General features: G+C 39.6%; 1 protein-coding gene across 19 annotated transcripts in view; it reads right to left on the bottom strand.

The window, feature by feature from the left end:
* Positions 1 to 21832, bottom strand: part of afdna (afadin, adherens junction formation factor a) — a 166956-nt gene that overhangs the window by 42098 nt on the left and 103026 nt on the right. For 13 of the 19 annotated variants that reach the window (XM_065256271.2, XM_065256281.2, XM_065256276.2 and 10 more), the window contains 11 exons: positions 15825 to 15894; positions 15642 to 15748; positions 15208 to 15263; positions 12781 to 12986; positions 10122 to 10142; positions 9159 to 9304; positions 5920 to 6014; positions 5277 to 5542; positions 5047 to 5190; positions 2360 to 2558; positions 1733 to 1836 (listed from right to left, as the gene is read on the bottom strand). In XM_065256271.2, coding sequence (XP_065112343.1) covers positions 1733 to 1836; positions 2360 to 2558; positions 5047 to 5190; positions 5277 to 5542; positions 5920 to 6014; positions 9159 to 9304; positions 10122 to 10142; positions 12781 to 12986; positions 15208 to 15263; positions 15642 to 15748; positions 15825 to 15894 — 1414 coding nt within the window. The remainder of the gene's footprint in view (positions 1 to 1732; positions 1837 to 2359; positions 2559 to 5046; positions 5191 to 5276; positions 5543 to 5919; positions 6015 to 9158; positions 9305 to 10121; positions 10143 to 12780; positions 12987 to 15207; positions 15264 to 15641; positions 15749 to 15824; positions 15895 to 21832) is intronic. The other 6 variants (XM_065256273.2, XM_065256288.2, XM_065256274.2 and 3 more) reach the window with 1 other exon arrangement.

Below are 21832 nucleotides of genomic sequence, written 5' to 3'. Positions count from 1 at the left end.
TATTTTCGCCGCAAACACGCCGCCCATATCGCGCCATTCGCTTCGCCCCGTGCTCTAATCAAGCCTTTGCATCGACTTTGTATATAATCTACTCCCACAAATCGTTGAACTCGCGTTTGGTGTGTATGCACCATAACATTTATATCGTGCAACTGTTGAAGTGTGAATTAAATGTGTTTTCAAACAAAAAACAAAGTTTTATCATACCTTCATTTGTTCTCTTTTATCATCTCTCAAATTTTAAATTAAAAATTTTTAGTAGATAATAGCAGATTGGGTTAATACTCATCAGGGAAACGATTATCTCTTAAGTGATGAAATAATGTAGCCTGGCTAACACCAGACCATTCTCATAGAGAATGAGACGTGGTCTGGGAACCATATGCTCATTTTCTCGTATTTGAGGCGTGGTTTACGTATGCCCAGAGCCGTTTATTGAGCGCTACGAATGTCTATCAAATGTGTCTGTACGTAGCTCATAGCCAATCATTTAAATTTTACCAGATGACGTATGCAGAGCGACATCAATTCAAAAGTAAACAACTTTTATCGGGTACGAGTGCAGCTGAAAGCTATGCAACTAAACCGGTAGCTGTATATTGTATTGAAAAGCAACAAATTTTAGTGGCACTACGACAACCACAGTACACGCATAATGACAATGATATTAATAAATACCACTTACCATTTATAAGTTAAATGTACTTCGTCGACGACGACGATGCCTAGCAGGTTGATCCTATAAAACTCTGTGTTTATCATGTCTTGCCATACACAAACATCCTTCTTGGATATTTAATAGCCCAGTTTAATGCCAAAAGTTGCTCTTTTTTAAATAAACTTGCATTTAAAACTACTTAGAACACTATCAAAGGCATTGAAACGTAACTTCGCGTCTGTTGCCGTATTATAACAAATAACAAAACTGCCTCCGTGTGCCGCATAGACGTCGTCATCGTCTTGCTGCCGCCTCCCCGTTCTGTGATTGGTTCCCTATTTCAGGGGCAAAAAAGGGCCAGAGTTTCCATGCTAGACTTGCAGCGTGAATAAATTTGCGCGCAAGGCAGCATGGGGAAACCCAGGCTAGAGATAACGCAACAATATTTGAAGAGTTTCGTTGCAAAACGAGATAAATCCATTTTTTTACATTTTTGTCAAAACATGTTTATTATTATGTTATCATGTTATTATTTTGTTTTATGGTGCTACCTAGCTGTATTTTTTAAGTTATGAAGGTTTAAATCAAAACAAAGCAACTGCAGTTAAATTGATATTAATTGGAATGCACAACCAAAAAAATGAGATTTCTGAACAATTAAAAAAAAACGGAGTTATCTCGTTTTGCATCGAAACTCTTCATTTATTGACATTTATCTGGAAATCGACATTAATTGTGGAATTGTTGAAAAATTATTAAAGAATGGGGTGTTTATTTTCATAAATCAGTAGGCTACAGCAACAGTGGCGCAGTGATACTATGTAATGCGGCCCGAACCGTGGGGTTACCGGGTATTTTATCACAGCTCAGAACGTGTTTCATCCAATCAGAATGAAGAACCAGAACTGCCCATTTTATAATGTATTTTATAAAATGTTATAAAACTAGGGCCCATCTGGCACAATTTTGCGGCCCCCAGTTTGAGAACCACTTAACTATGTTAAATTCACAGAAAGTTTAATGACTGTTGCAATGCCCATCCATTCATCTATCCAAAATTGTCTTCGGACTCACCAGTTCTGAAGTGTCAGCTGAAAAATGACTGTCACAATCTGCACCTTCGAAATACACGGTCCAGGTTCCAGGAGAGCGTGGATGAGGGGTCAATCTACAAAAACCTGGAGAAGAACCAGCAGATCAGTATGCTAAACTAAAAAAGACAAACATTTCTTTCAGTCACTTGCTTTTGTATCTCTGTCACTCGCTTTCTCCCTGTCCTCTCTTCTTTCTCTTTGTTATTCTCGGTCACTCGCTTTATCTCTTCGTGTCTCTCGATCACTTGTGATCTGCGTCGCTTGATCACTCTCTCCCTTTCTCTCTCTCTCTCGGTTTCTCTTGGTCAATTGCTCTTTACCTCTTAACCTTTCCCTCACACTATTTTTCTGATTCACCAGCTATTTCTCTTACTCTCGGTCACCAGCTCTCTTTAACGTTTTCTCTGTCACTCACAAGTAAACACTAATAGGAATGGCTGCAGATTTTTTAGCGATAACCTTAACAAACCACATTCCTCTGCCATCACATCACATTAAACAAACAAACTCGCCCACCGTTCGAATTCACCTGAAACTCACAACAGCTGACAACATCAAACACTTTAAATGCCATTAATAATTACACAAGCCTGTTTACAGTTCATACCTCTCTGACAGAGCGGCTCCAGGAACTCCTGGAATCCGTTGGGAATGTTTCGCACCACGTCGCACGAGTAGCCGTCCTCAGGCAACAGGAAAGGCAGCTGCAGGTCGGGGTCTTCTTCTAGTTGGACCTCACGCCCATCACTACGGGCCAGTTCATCTGCCGTGTTCTCGGCGACGGCAACTACGTGATCGATGAGCTCCTGCGGGCATGAGAAGGGCAACGACCGTGAAGTTACACAAGTAAACTGCTGGCACTGTACGCCATCTCATGGCAATTCGTACGTATTTTACGAGGTGGCTAATTTGTTCGACCACATTCGTAAAATTTTGCATGATTTGCTCGTGACGTTGGGGTTAGAGATGGGGTTGCATTATTGTTTTTTATAATAATTGTATGTTTTTGTACTATTCTGTTCATACATACTAATTCAAATTATCCAACTCGTAAAATACGTATGAGGGTCCATGACGTGACATTAATTATTTTGTGTGTGTATGTTTCAATTAGATGTAAAAGGGTTAAAATTTCAAAATAAATTTGTAGATTACTTACATACATTCTCTTTTTTGAGGACCAAATTTACTAAAATTTCTGGTTTTATTTCATTTTGAAAGATTATTTGGGGGATAATTGCAATTAAATGTCAATGTGGTGTAACCGGTCTGTGTCAACTGGTGTAACTTATATATATAAATATATATATATAAATATAAATATACACACATACACCATTATGCTTATATTTTTTCACGATTAAGGCAGTTACACCATTTGACATTTTCAGGTCCATTCAGTCTCAACCTTCATAAAAATGGTGCAAATGTAATTTTTTATCGCATACAATTAACATGAACACACAATGTGCATTGAAATAAACCCGATGCATGTTTTTAAAAGAAGTTTTTTTGTAAGATTTTTGAATTTCTCATCATGCAAAACCATTTTTGTTACAAGGGCGGTTTCCCGGACCGTCCCAGGATAAAATGCATGTTTGAGCTGCCTTAATTTAAAAACATCTCGCACTGAAATATCCTAAAATATATAAGTGCCATTTTTTTGTCACCAGTAATGTTTTTTTGTAAGGTGTGTTTGTAAAACCTACTTAAATGTCCTAATATAACAAAGGCCTAGTCCTGGATTAATCCAAAACCTGTCCGGGAAACTGCACTATAGTTAGTTAAAAATAGGGATGGGTTATGATGGTTAACTGGTTGTCCAACAACAGACTAGTAGTAAATATCACTGACTAAAACCAGAACCTATTTTTTGTGGTGTACTCCGTACACTTTGGATAATAGCATGAATAAGTATGAATACATCTAAATGTATTATTTGGCAAATACAGATATTTACATTTATGCTTTGGGCAGAAGCGTTAATACAAAGTGACAGAGTATTTCTGAGCCAAACTCACGCCTTCTTTCTCCTAGAAGTTTCTAAAAGTTTTTTCGAATGGGGGTTTCAGTTACGACTGATTGACCCCATATTCCTTTTATGGGCCCCCAGAAAAGCATGCCTGCCCTGCACGTCAAGTGAGAACGCGCATTAGCATTGCTCCGATGAGTAGAAGTCACCGGTATCACTGCACAGCACGCGGCGACTTTGTTTTAGCAAGATAAATCGACAAAAGAAGTGTTTTTGGATGTAAGGAGAAGAAAACCTTATTTAGCTTTCCCTGTCTTAAGACAACAGTGGATGCAGTTCGTTTTTCCCGGACAGCAACGTAATTGCGAATGAGTTTGTTTGTTCCCTGGCTGCATTTCAGAGCGGACTGCTTTACAAACAACGCTCAGTTTGACGCCGGATTTTCCACTTGTTTACAACTGATGGAGCGGTCCCAACTTTAAAAGACCCTGTTTAGGAGTCACAACCACAGGCGTAAATAAATCAAAATCTCCCGTGTTTTGTTTGCAATCGCGCATACGTGCGTGTCATGTAAACAACACAAACAACAGCAAACAAACATTTTTGCCTCAGTTGGCATTGTACTGCATTTACAACCTTTACACAGTCCATTACTAACTCAATATTCGATTCTGTATCATATGTATAATGCAAGGCTGGTTATTTAAAAAAAAAAAAAAACTTTTTTTAAAGTTTGATTTCCATCTATGTCAGCTGTAAATCCAAAAGTAGTATCTAAAGCTGCGCGTACTCATAACTTTTCAGCTCCGCGCGCCACAGGCCTTAAAGTGTTCGTCAATTTCTGCCAAAAATCGGAAAGGCTGTTCTTTCTTTTATAAATCTGACAACACAAAAGACTCTTTGGACATATGAAGGATGAAAAACTACTCTATAGGTGAGCAAGATTAACATTATATTGGCAAAAACGTTGTGTGTTATGTCAGCTTTAATATCTAGTGAGGAAGGTAGGTCATGTCAAAGATTAAAATCAATTTTGATGCACCTTATCTCAGAATTAGATTATAAGAATTTAGTATGGATTTCACAGAAATGGTTACATCTGTGTAGGAATGCCTTTTATGGTAACAAATTGCTACGTTTCATGAGGAGAAATAACCGTGGCAATGCAGAACACCTGTTTCAGTTTATCTCAAACAGCATGCGTGTCATTAGACCAGAACTACCAACTAAATGAGATGGGTCAAACAATCCACGTCAGGTCTTTATTCCACTCATTTGAGAGATGGAGAAAGAGAGATGGGCGTATGCAGCTGCTGACTTACAGGAGGAATGTAGGGCTCATCGGGAGCGCAGTGGTAGTTGCAAAGCAGAGCGTTGAGCTGCAGAGAGTTGAGTTTGAAGCAGGTGTTGTTGATGTTCGGCACGTCTTGCATGGAGTATTTGTCCATGGTGAGAAGAGTTGTTGCCTTGAGAGAAAAAGACATTATTTTAAATTAGGCAAGCAAATGTCCATGTACATTACTCTTGACACATGTGATTACGTGTTTATTACCTGCACTATACGGCTGAGGTGGCAGTCTGCGGCCAGCTCCAGTCCCTGTTTCTCAGCCCACGCCTCAATGTGGCTCAGCTGTTGCCGCAAAATTGCACCCCAGTAGTGCGAACACAGGCCCGAATCGGCCTCCGTCACAAGTTTGTTAAACAGCCACATGTTGATAAAATGGAAGAGCTGGGAGAACAGCTGGATGGTGAGGGCAGCGTTGACACGGCAACGGCGCAGAAGAGACATGGCGCCCGTCAGCGTGTGCAGAACATCCTCTGTGACAAAACAGATGACAGCGTTTGGTGCTTTAGTTTAGGACAGGGGTGCCCAAGCTCGTTCCTAAACTCTGCAGGACACCGGGTCTCCAGGACCGATACTACTCTATAGGTGCTTTCAAGATTAACATGAGATGAGCAGAAACAACTGTGTTATGTGAGCTTTAAGACATTTCTGCAAATCATCAGAAGCAGAGAATTGATTTACACAAGAAAAATAACATCAAGACATGACCAGGTAACAGAGAGAGGTGTTGCGCTTTAAAACCACCACTAGGTGGACCCAAAACTTAAATTTCACACCACAAAAAATATGACAACAATTCAGTTTTCAGGTTATTGCTCTGCATCTGAAGTCAGACCAGGTCTCTACTCACCTATCTTGGGCCTCTGAGGGTCCTGCTCATCTGGATCTTCCAGGAAAGCAAGCATGTAATTATTCAGGTCCGATTGCAGACAATGTACCAAATACCTGCAGGAAAAACACATTATCAGTGTCCATGCATCCACAACCATTAACACCAACTTTCAGGGTTCCCACACCTTACTTCAAATTTAAGGACTAAATGTGGGGACACATTTCAAGTGAGAGCAAGGTTACATCGTGTAACCTTTTAAGATACATTGTTACAGTTCCCTTTCGAGGGAACTCGCGCTGCGTCACTGCGGTGACACTTTGGGGACGCCTCCAGGGGTAAGTGCGTCTGAATGTGTATATCAAATTCAACCAATGGTGAGGCTTAACGACAAAGATAGGGTGATGTGGGAGCCAGGAAGTATATCGCTAGCTGAAATATTGCCAAAGACGGCGTTACAGTGATGCAGGAAGTATGGCAAGCGAGACGCAGCGTCTGGTTCCTTTCTCAGGGAACAACAGTTACAGACGTAACAGAGATGTTTTCATGGGTCAAACCCAACTATGCGAAAAAGCATTTTGGTATGAATCAACATTCGCATACAGAAGATATAAGCATTTAAAATAAAAAGTTTAGCATGTGTGCTTAAAAAGTCTAGACATTTTTTGAAATTATCCTACACTACACAGGGAAAAATATGGATTTTTTCCCAGAAATCTTCTTACATAAAATAGATTCAAGCACTTTCTATGACCTGTATCTATGCATGCATATTTTCAAAAACTTCACAGGACCTTGAATCCCCCCCAGAATCACAAACTTTCAAGGATTTCAAGGACCCCCTGAACTTTAACATAACCATACAGGATGCATTTATCAGATGCTTTTATCTAAATTCAAAGTATATGCATTCATTGTATACATTTTATCAGTATGCGTGCTCCCTTGAAATCAAACTGAGCTACAGGAACGCTATGTAAATCTGAACGGGATCATAAATCTGAGACCTGGACGTGTTACAAACCGCACGAGCGGCACAAAGGCGCAGTTGTTTCAGCTGGTCATTCCAGCGCCTAGAAGGAAGCGGAGGAACTCCAACCACATTGTTTGGGCTGAGATGCGGCCCCATGACTGCGAACCTCTCACTCAAACATCCAAACTACAGCTGGGCCAATATAAGCCAGACCCAGAACATTCCTGACATTCAGCACTTCCTGCCGCATGACAATGGTTTAGAGAGCACAGTACAAACAGGACAGCATTTCAACCATTTTCGTGCAAATGCAGATGAATTAAAACACACCACATTGTTTTGTGATGTAACGATGTGATTTTCTGGCGTTGCTAAAAGCAAATTGCTAAATGAAAAAATTAAACTTCAGTCAATCAAAAAACACTTAGGAGACACTGGGTATCATTCACTAAGCACATGTATGCACAAATATGTTCGTAAAATGTGCGTACAGATGTTTTAACTAATAAATTAACAAACTTTCACTCTAAAATTTATTTGAAATGTATGCAAAAACATAAAAACAACTTGGACCACACGTTTGCAATAATCATGAACGAGGAAAAAATATATAATATAACTGCAAGCAGCGATGGCGGGCCCTCGCACTTTTTTTTCCGCTACATGGTGCCTCAAAGAAAACTATGCATGGTGAGAAAGTGCATCAAGTGGGTAAATATCAGTGTTAAAAGTTTTTGTTGATTCGTGATTTGTTAGTTAAAACGTCCAAACGCATATTTCACGAACAAATTCCTGCGTACGCATGCTTAGTGAATGAAACCCAATATCTTGGGAAACAATGCTTGCGCATCTTTTTTAATTCAATCAAGAAAATTGTGCATTGTGCATTAATTATATTAAGCTGGCACACAATCTCAGCTTTAAGCTAGAAGTATAGTTAAATTTTTATGTGCAATGCCAGACAGGAGATGCATTGCATTTTGCCGTAATACGCATGTGTGTGTTTCGCTTTAGAGCGAATAGTGAGAATTTACCAACCTCTCTGTATTGTGAATACTGACCTGCAATTAAAACCCCGTTAAAAATGCAATGAGACATGCGTCACCCCCATTATGGCATTGTTCCTGCCTTTTGTTCACACAGTGGGCATTCCGGGATAAATCCCAAGTAGGTCCCCATCCCATGATCGATGTATTTGCGCTAGAGCAGGGGTGGGCAATTCCTGGTCCTGAGGGCCACAGCCCTTCAGAGTTTAGCTCCAACCCTAATCAAACACAGCTGAAAAATCTAATTGAAGTTTTCAGGACTGTTTGGAAATGACATTCAGGTGTGTTCGATTAAGGTTGAAGCTAAACTCTGCAGGACCGTGGCCCTCGATGCCCACCCCTGCGCTACAGGTCTTCACAGGTTCACTTCGATCTGAAAACCTAATGTCCGACTTGAGACTCAAGAGGGTTCGGGTCTAAAAGTTTTATGTCGCATCGACCCAAACTATCCTGTGTGTGTGTGCATCGAATCCTTTTCCAACCCCCTCCTCTGTTTGCCAAGAGCGCTTGTGACATTGTGTGGCTAGCGGTAGGTTAATTTTGGTGGAGTCAGACCTGTCAATCAATTTTGAACGCACATTTTAGCGTTACGTTGGCGTCTTCATCAGATTACAAAGGAAAAAAAATGAACCAGCGGGCCAAATTGGATGTGAGGCGAACAGGGTTTCTTTCTGTCTGACTGGTGCGTGAGGGGATTCAGACTGCACAAACATCGATGCAGTTTACATTCGGGTCTAGTTGGGTAAAAAAATTGCTACTGGTTCGGAGCGGGCTCGGGTCTAGATATCTAGGGTTTGTCTTGGGTCTTTCTTTAAAAAATTACTTATGCACGTAAAAAGTGATTGGGGACTTTCTTTGGACCCAAGAAGACCTCTAGTTTGTGATCACACAGAAGGCACTCTACAATAGCAATATTTTTGCAACTTTCTATTAACACTTTGTGTGAAAGGGATCTAAGATACATGAAGCTGACCAATCAGATTTCACAGAGGGATGATGCTTCCCCGTTCAACGTTGTGGAAAAAACAAATCAACCGAAAAATTGCCTTGGTGCTGCTGTAAACCGCTACATTTAGTTAGGATTAACATAAATCTGAGGTAATTTATTGCTTGCTTAATCATGTCATGCTTGGTTAGGATACAGATGCTTTAAAATACGCCTTGGGTAGGCAGCCAGCTAGCCAGCAAGCTCATGTCATTTATCGCAAAACACTAGAGCATGTGCATGCTAAAACACTCACTTAAAAGCCATCTGAACCAGGTGAGCAAGCACATCCTGCGCGTCCAGCGTGATGCGGCTGAGATCTTTGTCTTGCTTGATGAAGTTCAGCAGCTCTGAGGCATTCGCCATCCAGAAGGCCAAAGCCCCAGCAATATTCTTCTGCTTCTGTAACACAAGATAGGTAGACAGGGCAAGACCGGTGGTTACATTGAGATAAAACAAAAGAAACAAGGAAACACAAAACAAAAAGAGAAAGGGTTACAGCCATGAGTAGCACTCCCGGGATAGACTTGTGCCCTCTGTTCAACCCGCCCCGCCCCTAACAACCAGTCACCACGTCCGGTCAGAAAAAAACATGAATCGTACAGAAAACATGTTAGGATTAGTTCAAATTCCAAGAGTGAGATACAGATGCTTGACTGGGTAGCTGCAGTGACTGGTTGCTATGGAAACCGCATCCCCACATCACAGAGAGAGAGGGATACACACGGTCCAAACGTGACTTAAACTCGCACGAACTGGACCTCTGCGTATACCAGCACGCGTCTATCCCAAATGACGACGACCCTCAACCCCTCCCTCCGAAATACATCATACTGGCCACAGGACGCATTCAAAAAAATAGAAATGACGTTAACAACAGACATCAAATAAAGAAATCAAAGCAAAAGAACATGGGGTAGACTCTCATTCACACCGAAGTGCAGTAAGCAAGAGGTCAAAATGGAAGATGCCAGAATTAAAACGTTCAGAGATCGTAACTGCAAGTTGTTTTTTTTAGTATCACATGTTCCAGGTTGAGCCGTAATGAGGGTTATGAACGTTTGGTTTGAGAGTCCAGCTGTAAGAGGGGATTACTTAGTTGGCTTGGTTTCTGTTATGGGAGGATAAAAAAGGCATGAAGGACTGAGCCAAGCTGAACGCGAGAAAGTAAGAGAGGGAAGAGAGATTGAGATGCCTCCCTAGCAGTGCGTACTCCTACCTGATCACCTTCAGCAATCTCCTGTAGAGAAAGTAGGTATGGGGGGAGGAGGGGACAGACATCCGACAGGACAAAGAGAGAGACTGTCAACAACAGCCATGGCATGGACAGATATCACAGGCATGTAAAGACATACATACACCTAACACGCATTCACACTCATGCAGAACTGATTACATCATCGTGCACCGGGGGGAACTGTTTGTTTCCAGTCAATCAGATAAAGGGGGTATACTTTTTAAAGCACTGTCAACATTTTTTACGTTTTCTCCTGTTAAGTCATAATGGTGCGTTCATACCAGACGCGAATGACGCGTTATATGGTGCATTCACACCAGCTGCGGTAGAGCCGACAAAAATGCGCTATTTGTGCGTTGCGCGCATAGGCTGTAAAAAAAGATGGAAGATGCCTGTTCGCTCTCTTCCATTGGTGAAAAGTGAAGCCGCCAGTGTCCCATATGGCGCTGACATCTTGGGTCTTGAGTCTGCGCAGTAGCAATTTCGGGACCAGTCCTGCGCAGTAGTGAGCAGGAGGTAAAGCCGCAAAATCAAGCCCCCGCCCTCGCTCTCACAGAATGCGCATATCACAAGATATCACAGCTGTCAATCATGATGTGACACCACCGTTTTTATCGCATTTAATAACTAACTAAAAACAAACTTATTTAAAAAAAACATTTGAATTCAGTGTGATAAAAACTACAGTAAATGACAGAAACCAGCTTCGGAAAAAAGATAATTGAAGTGTAATTAATTTTTTTAGTTGGTCTCAAGTCCCATTGAATAACATGGGGAGGCGGGCTTTATGTAATCACGTCACTGTAATCACGTCACTACTACAGCAAGGTCCTGATTGGTTAAAGTGGTGTGGAAATCCGCCAAAGTTTAGACTTTTCAACTCGCGGAACGCGCCATCCACGCCGCGCCTTCCGTGCGTACTGCGCCATCGGATGCCAATTCGCGTCTTTGCATTGACCTGACATGTAAATCACTCGCACGTTTGACGCACGTAACATGGGATTTGCGCGAATCATGCAAGTTAAAAAATATGAACTTTTGGCGGATATTGCTTGCTCTAGTTGTGAAGTGATTACACCTGGAGGTGAACGACACATCTTCGTATTTTTATAGAAACAGGAATAAAAGGATCTTGCTTGGAAGAAAGTAAGTGAGGAGGTCTGACAATCTGGCAAGTTGTAATAAACGCTCTTCTAGATATTCACATCTAAATTTCACATGTGAATAAAGGGATTTAACTCAAAATGTTCAAGCCTCCAACTACGCGTGAATAGCGTGATCTATTCGCTTCATTCGCGTCTGGTATGAACGCACAGTAAGGGTTTGGAACGAGAAAGAAAATAATGCTACGTACACACCAAAGCGTAGCATTGGGTTCCTCGCTGTAGATTACTTGAGGGATTTAACTTTGTTTCATGCGATTTTTTACTTGAGTTGAATATTTTCAGGTGTGTTTGAGGCAAATACGCGTTTTTTCGCACTCCCTAATTAGCGTCATTCCCATCGCCCGGAGCGAGTTTGCATCTTTTCGTTGACTTTGTATGTAATCTACTCGCACAAATCGTTAAATTCACCGTGTGTATGCCCCCCATACAAGTTTTTAATTCATAAGTGAACTATTACTTAAAAATTGGGTCACAGTAATGGTGCATTTACACCAGCCGCAGAAGAGCTGGGAAATAATGCGCTATTCGCGCGTAGTTGGACGCTTGAATATTTCAGTTTACTCGCTTCTTTCGCGCGTGAAAATCTAGTCATCCGAGATATTCACGCGGAAATTTGCATCATGGGAGGGGCTTCTGCGACTCTGCATGCTTCCTGTAATCACGTCACTACTACAGCAAGGTCCTGATTGGTTAACGAGGCGCGGAAATCCTCGAAGTTCAGATTTTCAAATCGCACGTTTCCCGCGGCAACGCTCAATTAGCGCGCAACGCGCCATCCACGCCACGCGTTCTGCGCCATTCGCGTCTCGCCTTCTGCACCACAGGATGCCAATTCATGTCTATGAATTTAATTAACATGTTAATCAGTTGCGTTTGCCGCCTCTACCGCGTCTGGTGTGAACCCTGCATAAGAACTCGAATCTTAGATGCTGAACTCAATCTACACTTGCTACCAGTAAATAAAAGAGAGTTGTTATAAAATAATGTTTAATCTTTGCTCTAAGCCTTTCATATGCAGCTTTAAACATCTGGGTGGGCTGCTCAAAAAACCCACAATGACCAAATGAGAAAAGTAAATAAGCCAAAAGCATGTGGACCTCATTTCTGAACCGTAACCTGTCAGAGATCATTTAAACAAGCGCTGCTGGGTAAACATGGTAAATGATTCAGGTAAAACAAGGTACGGAGACAAACACACACACACACGGGAAACACTGAGTGCAGTACTTTAAGCATTGTTTGCTGAGGCAGTGACCTGAATTGATGAAAGTGAAACAAGCATTGATGCTACTACAAACTACAAAGCGTGTATATAATCTAACTACAGTACACAAAAGGTTCTAAACATCAAAGCTACAGGCAGGCCACGAAGTACAACAAACTACAATTGTAACCAATTAGCACGCATTAAAAGACAGTCGGAGGGGCTAATTCAAATTCTACAAAGGATCAGAGTAAAAACTGAAGACACCCACCTGGATAACTCCTTCCATCATGCTCACCATCTTGTTGACAATGGCAATGACTTTGTGCGTACGCTCCGAGGGGCTGATGTCAGGCCGGTATTGGCTGGACATGACGTAACGGCACGTCATATACAGCACGTAGGTGGGGGAGAGTTTGAAATGCACCGTGGAGCTGTTGGTGTAGTTAATGATGGCAGACAGGAAGGCATCCTCAGCTGCAGAAGAGAATTATGGGATACAGGAGGCAGGGACAGATTCACATAGGATGCACATAGTTGTTAAATCTGATGCATATTAAAGGCGGGGTGCATGATGCTTTGGAGGCGGAGCAAGTACCAAAACACACTTGTAGCCAATCAGCAGTAAGGGGTTGTGTATGTGTGGGGCGGGTCTATTTAAAGAAGGTCTAGATTATATTGGGGTAGGGGTGTGTTTGTTTAGGAGATTTTAAATGTCAACATTGGCTTTCAGATATCGTGTACCCCGCCTTTAAAAAGGACATATAAAGGAAAACAGGACTCCAGAAGCTCTTTTGAGTTGCTTTCTTTGTAGTATGCAGATTACAATGTGAGGAACTGGTCTTGAATCGACATTTCTGCAAAATGTTATGTAACGATTGCAAATAAAGGGTATATTTTTTTTATTGAGATTTATATATATAATCTGAAAGAATAATTAAGCTTCCAAGCTGTTTGAAAATCTAATATCTTAATGATTTTTGGCATCAAACAAATCAACCATTTTGACCCATACTATCCATTTTTGGCTATTGCTACAAATATACCGCTGTGACTTATAACGACATTTTCGTGGTCCAGGGTCATATTTAAATATACAGAAGGAAGCCTTTCATATCTGACAGCATGACACTCGCACCGCTAACTAGTGGTGTGCAAAATCTATTTATTATTATTCCGATACCGCTTTAAAATAAGAAAATATATGTTCGTTGAAGGTTTATTTAATAGTTAACAAAATATAATGATCAATACTTTTGCTTACAAACATAAATAATGGATTAACTTACAAATGCAAAATAATCTAATTATTATTAATGCTGGATAAGATATCTAACACATACAATATCTCATGTTAATGTAAACTGAAACATATTGTGCAAAGCGTTTCTTTTGGCCAAAATTTTCCACTGAAACACCCATTAAATTAAAATGCATATAGGTTTGAACCGACCGGCTTAGCACTGAGCAAACAAGTGATAAGGTCATCAATACTTTCCATGCATTGATCTATAAGCTAGCAAACCAACATTGACATAATTACGTCAGACGAACATTTGAAGTTATTTGAGTAAATGTCCTTGCTTTTTCAAGCTTATAATGGGAGAAAACAGGGATCAGGGAACTACTTCTGACTTTTTCTTACAAAATCGCATTGATTACCGCATAACACCTTTATTAACACATGGAGCCGTGTGGATTACCTCTGTAAACAGGGTTCCCACACCTTAGTTAACTTCAAATTCAAGGACCTTTCAAGGACTTTCCAGGTCCAATACCCTCAAATTCAAGGACTAAATGTGGGGACACATTTCAAGTGAGAGCAAGGTTACATCGTGTTACCTTTTAAGATACATTGTTACAGTTCTCTTTCGAGGGAACTCGCGCTGTGTCACTGCGGTGACACTTTGGGGTAAGTGCGTCTGAATGTGTATATCAAATTCAACCAACGGTGAGGCTTAACAACAAAGACAGGGTGACGCGGGAGCCAGGAAGTATATCGCTATCTAAAATATTGCCATAGACGGCGTAACAGGGATGCAGGAAGTATGGCAAGGGAGACGCAGCATCTCGTTCCTTTCTGAGGGAACAGCAGTTACATACGTAACCAGAGACGTTTTCCTGTGTCAAACACAACTATGCAAAAAAGCATTTGGTATGAATCAACATTCGTATACAGAAGATATAAACATTTAAAGTGAACAGTTTAGCACGTGTGCTTAAAAAGTCTAGAATTTTTATGATATTATCCTACACTACACAGGGAATAATATGGATTTTTTTTCCAGGAAACTTCTTGCATAAAATAGATTCAAGCACTTTCAATGACCTGAATCTATGTATGTACATTTTCAAAAACTTCCCAGCCCCTTGAATGTTTTACCCCAAATGCACAAACTTTCAAGGATTTTAAGGACCTGTGGGTTTGGGGTTTAAACTCAGAAGTTGTTCCCTGATCCCTGTTTTCAACCATTATAAAGAGTAATTAACAAGTGTTTTGCTTCATAATATGCACAGAAAATGCACGCTGTCATCAAACAGGTCATTGCTATGCCTGTACATAACAATTGCACAAAAAGAAAACTAAAAAGCCTACACCACGACCCAGTTAACTGCAAACCGAAATCAAACCAGCACAAATCGATCAGCTCTGCTATGTCTGTTAATGAACAGAAAACCAGACATATACGCTACTCACAGTTATCCCTGAACTCGATGCTGGCCGGCAGCGTCAGCTCTGGGCCGTCCTGGGACCTGCGGGGAAAGAACCGTTGTTCGATGAACCAGTTAATGTAGGACAGATTGACACCGCTGTCTACAGAAGCCCACCGCTCCAGAGAGCCCATTCCCATCCTGCCGTAAAACATCCCAGCACAGACATCTGACTGAGCCGGGTGTCAACGTGGGTTCTCGTAAGTACTGGATTATTGATAACACTGAAGGCAGGTGTCAGGTGTCTCGAGTTCAGACAGAAAGGTAAGGGTCAGGTTACATATAAGGACCTAAACCCTACACGCGACATCGCTTAGTAAAAGCAGCCAAAAAAAGTTTACTATAGTTAATGTTAACTATATTTTAAAACTATATTCTTTGATGATCCTACCTTTCTTAAAGCAAAAAAGTCCGGGTTACCTTCCATCCTGTCTGTTAAAGTCCTGCTGCTCTCCTCTGATCATGGGTTTCACCAGGCCTCTCTCGCTGCCGTTTCCTGAACGCTCCATCTCCAGCTTCCCTGAGCTCTGAAAACGGCAAATAATACTGTGAGGCTGTAAACAAACACATAAACACATCTAAAAAAACAGGTAGATGTGACACCTTGCTTGTAGGGATCGCAGAGCCACTGTGAATGTCCCCGTGAAGGTCAAAGGTTGTCTCCGGGACGCTTCTGTGAGCAACAAGATAAGAGACACAATAAAGAGAAGGTAAAAATTTATTTACAGCCAGAAAGCGATCATCATAGCAGTTGACACAGAGGTACACATCCGTGGACAAACATACAGACACGCACATGGACTAACAATATAACACCTGCGCAGGTGCAAAATGTGAAGCGGATGGAAAGTCAAACAACACGGGCCACAGACCCATGAACGAAAATCGGATTTTTTTACCAGACTAAATGAAACTCCACAAGAAATATACACACATACAGATTAAAAATATACGAACTGAGAAGTACAGACACTTTGTTATAAAATCTTTGTTCATATTTAAACAGACTCGACAAATGTCGACAGATGCCTGTCTTCATTAAATCAAACATCAAATACTGCTACTTATGGGAAACATAACATTATTTTTAAATAAGACACTACATTTTTGAGTAAACTATCCCTTTAAAGGGACATTCTTTTTTTTTAAATATTCTCATTTTCCAACTCCCCTAGAGTTAAACATTTGATTTTTACCGTTTGGGAATCCATTCAGCTGATCTCCGGGTCTGGCAGTACCATTTTAGCATAGCTTAGCATAATCCATTGAATCTGATTAGACCATTAGCATCGTGCTAAAAAATAAGCAAAGAGTTTGAATATTTTTCCTATTTCATATGCACACTTCAAAATCTAACTGGAAGTATTAGGTCATCCGGGTACTTTCGCCTCCTGTTTTTGGAATACTATAAAATCGGACATACTACTCGCCTTGCCTATGCCTTTCGCCTACTATATAGTATGAAAGTAGGCAGTTTCGGACGCAGTAAAAGTAACCAAGGGGACTATTTTCAGGCAGTGCGTAATATACTATGCCTGCTGCAGCCATGTTACAGCAGCAAAGTCCTTGATTATTACGGCAGAATGAGAGTATAGTTCCTAGCCATATCGCCCTAAAAAAAAAAAAAAAAAAAAAAAATTCGCAACTTCTAGTTTTCTGTTGGTCTTAGTTCACGATGTTACTACAGAAGAGTCAAGTTTTAAATAGGAAAAGTATAGAAACTCTTTGGTTATTTGTTTTTTTAGGCACAATGCTAATGGTCTAATCAGATTCAATGGATTATGCTAAGCTATGCTAAAAGTGTTACAGCCAGACATTGAGATCAGCTAAATGGATTCCAAAATGGTAAAAATCAAATGTTTACTCTAGGAAAGCTGGAAAATGAGCATATTTTCAAAAAATGGAGTGTCCCTTTAAGCCACGGGTCTTTTACGGGGATCCGGTGGTGGCATTACTAGGGGTCCTACAAATGAAGAGCTTTTTTCCAAAACGCGATAAACGCCATTTTAAAAAAAATGAGTTTGTCATGTCATTTGGCTGTGTACTGAACCTATTCACTGCTCCATAGACGTTTCATACCAAATCACTACATTTCCTTGTTAAAATGTAGGTACAAGATGCTGTTCTTTTCCAAAATGCGATAAGCACCGAGCCTATTTTTAGCCTAAACGCGATTTATCCTCTCGACCAATCAGAACTCGATGAGCGTTCGATGCAATCCAATGGCGGCGCTCTGAACAGATGTTTGTTTATGTTCATTCATTACTCAAAATGAGGATTAATGTCATGTTATGCACCCGGAGAAGGAACCCGTTTGCAAGGAGATCTTCATCAAAGTGTTTGGTATGTACAACTTTCTTTTCAGAACTGGCTCGTTTAATACCGTTTGTACGTTTCTCCTTCGCGACAAAGTTTTTTTTTTCTGTGAAGAATCCTGCTACAGTAACATGAAAAGTACTGAATAGTTCGATAGCCTGCTGATAGACAGACTGGCGTTTGATACATTGACCAATGTCGTGCAAAAGTACAAAATGTGGGTAGTGAACAATGCAGGGACATCTGTAAAGTTTTGCTTTTTGGATTGGACATTATGAGCGCGTTGTAACCTGGTATGTCATTGAGAGCAGATCGAGGGGAGCTCGCTGTGTGTGTGCGTGTGAGGTTACTACAAATGTGTGTAGATGAGAGAGAGAGAGAGAGAGAGAGAGAGAGAGAGAGAGAGAGAGAGAGAGAGAGAGAGAGAGAGAGAGAGAGAGAGAGAGAGAGAGAGAGAGAGAGAGAGAGAGAGAGAGAGAGAGAGAGAGAGAGAGAGAGAGAGAGAGAACCAAAAGAGGTTCCTAACGCCCTGCTAAGGAGAAAACTGAAATGGTGGAGGGAGTAAATAGCAAGTTAGTTATGTGTAATTCTGTTTATTTCATACTGGCTCCAAAGTATATCACAATCAGAATAATTTACTTATTGTATGAAGAATCCCTGAGTATATGTTGCATGTTATCTTATTTCTTTTTTTTTTAAAGAATAAACATAAATTTATTGAAAAAATATATGGATTTATAGCGTTTTGAAAAAAAAAATACTTTTAATTTATAATCAACAATATTGTTGTTTGATTTAATAATCATTATTCAACATGTTCAGATTGAGCAAAAAAAAACAATTTTAACAGAATAAATTGAATATTCACAAAATGTGTGGGTCTAGGTAAAAAAAATTTACTTTTTCTGAAAACTATTGAAATGGATTTATAGCGTTTTGGAAAAGAGCTCTTCAAATATTATTTGATTGCAAATTTTTTTTGGGTAAAATGAAATGAGGCATCAAACTAAAATTCATCAATAGGTAATTAATAAAAAATAAAAATACATAGCATAACATTCCAATGATAAAATCTATTTATTCGAATTAAAATGTTATGTAGTATGCCAAACATTATTATTTTAATATCTTTGTAACATAAACATCACAATAAAAGATGTGTTATGAATAATAATAAATAATACAGTATTAATTTGATGCATGTAATGGGGGTCCTTGCTCCTGCTCTCTATCCATTAGGGATCCTTGGCCTAAAAAGTTTGAAAACCTCTGGTTTAAGCTATTGATACACAAGTCATTTTACATTAATCACAGGACAGCAAAAACAAAAGTGAGAAAGGTGGAAAATGGTCTTGTAAATCTGAATAATGCTGTTTTGAATGCAAAACCATTAACTACCATTATAGGTCGACTTAAAGGAACCAGAATTTTATTTTTTCTCTTATGTATGTTTCATATTTTCTAAATTCAAAACAGCTGTTGAACAAGATCACTGCATTGAAAATGTAGTCCTCCAAAAAGATGTACGAGGATTATAACGAACATTTCATCCTAAATTTCCTGATGTCTAATATTTCTACAACATACAGTACAACCAGAAAAATCAGATATTAAACCTCTGACACTCTCCTATCTGAAAGCCTTACTGTATGAGAATGAGCACAGCTGTAATCCGGTGAAACATCAGGACATCAGATTAGAGATGTGTCCGCTTTCTGCCACAAACACACTTACTGAAAACAACTTTTTAAAATTACTAAGGAAACAAACCTAATCACAACATCTTACAGGACAGAGACATGGAGACCGAGACATGAGGACAGAGACATGAGGGACTCGCAGGCTAAAGTAGTTTAACATGAATAAAGTATATTCATAAGCTCTGCTACAGGAAAAAAAAAAACTACAGAAAATCACAAACAGCTCAAAAGACATAAAACACAGCAACGCTGGATGATATTTGGCCATTATAGATTACTGCAGATTTGGTTTGCCGAATAACAAAAGGCTTACCTTATGGTGTTAGTTACAAAATCAACAAACAGCTTTACCAATGCATTATGAAGATTTCTTTAAGTATACTAAATAAGTACATAATGATGTAATTTAATTTGAGCAATTGTGTGTACATTTCAGTCATTGTCATTTAATTGTATAGTATGACAAGGATGGGTAATTATACCATTATAACAAAAGTACTACAGTTGTAAAGCAGGTTAAACAAAGAAAGCTAAAGTAATCAAGTGTCAAACTCTTTAACTAAAAATAAAAATATATTTAATTTTAATATATTAATTATTATTTTAGGTTAAATTTTTATGTTTCATCTTATTTTCCTACGAAATCAGTTTTTTAGTGCTGGTCAAAGATTAATCGCGATTAATCGCATACAAAATAAAAGTGATTTTTGGCATAATGTGTGTGTGCTGTGTGTAATTATATATATATATATAAAAATACACACACATTTGTGCATGTATTCAAAAAACATTTATATGTGAATATATATTTATTTATATTTTTATATATTCTAAATTATATATAAATTAAAAAATTAAAAAATTTATATAAATATAAATTCTGAAATAAATATATTTATCTGTGTGTGTGGTTAAATATATATAATAATTACACACAGTACACACACATATATTATGCAAAAAAATTACTTTTATTTTGTATGCGATTAATCGCGATTAATCTTTGCCCAGCGGAATTTTTTATATAATTTTTATGACAAATATTAACTACATAACTTTTTTATAAGCCTTATATCTGCGCATATAACACATCATACATGTGTATGAAACGAGTAAAGAACAAAACCAGTCATAAGGGTCAATTTCAAAATCAAAATATTGAGGAAATCGTCTTTAAAGTTCTCCAAATGAAGTCCTTAGCAACGCATATCAAAAAATGTATTTATCTTTAATATATTTACAGTAGGAAATGTACAAAATATCTTCATGAAACTTTATGATCTTTACTTAAAGCCCTAATGATTTTTGGCATTAAAAATATTGATGATTTGTATTCTTGGCTATTGCTACAAAAATACCAGTGTGACTTACGACTGGTTTTCTGGTCCAGGGTCACATATGTGTAAAAACAAACTACTCTCCTCAATAGATAATTCAATCAACAAACAGCTCTAAAAATCTAGTACATTTATGTAATAATCCTAATCCTGCGCTTTAACTTTCACACCACAACACCAACATCAAAAGTGAAGTATGAAAAGTGAAAAAGATGAATGTACTCACCAGGACACTTCCTAACTCCTTTATGTGATATGTAGTATAGCGTAGCGTGTGTGTGTGTTTGTGGGAACGTCATAACTCTCCGCCCTATCTTTGCTAGTGTGTCTCTGTGAAGCGACACACTGACACACCCCTCTCCAATTCCATACAGATCAGATTATAGACTCTCTCTCCGCTTGTGGCTGACATAACCTTCCCATCACCCTCTCCTGCCCTAACATTTCACAGAGTGCACTGTGTTTAAGGACGCCCTCTCTAGAAAACATCCGCACGCATGCTTGCCAAACCTGCCGCATTGCTGTTGCCATGGCAGCGTAGCATCTCGCAACACAACTCGCAGTGGTTGTTCAGAGTGACGGCAGGTTTACGGATATACACATCATAAACACAGAACAAGCGAGATCATTCACACATGTGCAGAATGAAGACAAATACACATCTAAATACTGCCATCTAATGGCTCAACAAGTGTATTACATCTAAATAAGCAGCAGTGAGATGTTAAATGGTCTCTATTGGCGCTTTCCATTGCTTGGTACAGTACCCACGGTTTGGTTTGGGTCGGGGCGGCTTACTTTTGGCAGCTTTTCCACTGGGTGCAGTACGTAGTACCTGATACTATTTTTAGTACCATATCGGTTGGGGTTCCAAGCAACCCGAGCTGATGTCAAAACGTGACACGAAAACACTGTAGATCACTGCTTGGTCTTAGAGAATCGTCACTATCAGTGTCACCACTATAATGTAAAAGATTAGCTTTACCTTCATGCTAGCTTGCGCCGTCTCGAGAAAACCTGTTATCATTTGTGCTTTGCTGTAAGTTCCCAAACTAGCGATGGAAAAACATCCACTGGTTGAGAATCAGGAACAGTTATTTTCCAGACTTGCAGTTTGTGGCAGCACATTTGCGACGCGCACGTCCGCACCTATGCTTAAATGCAACTTAAATGGGGCTCAGCTGAGCGCCAAGGGTGTTTGTACAAAAACTGTCATGTGAGACAGCTGTAGTTATTACCGAGCCCCTAAGATGACATT

Source organism: Paramisgurnus dabryanus, chromosome 12, assembly GCF_030506205.2.
Source record: "Paramisgurnus dabryanus chromosome 12, PD_genome_1.1, whole genome shotgun sequence".
Lineage (NCBI taxonomy): Eukaryota > Metazoa > Chordata > Actinopteri > Cypriniformes > Cobitidae > Paramisgurnus > Paramisgurnus dabryanus.
Note: the sequence above shows the minus strand (reverse complement) of the source record. Positions and strands in the feature narration are given on the sequence as shown.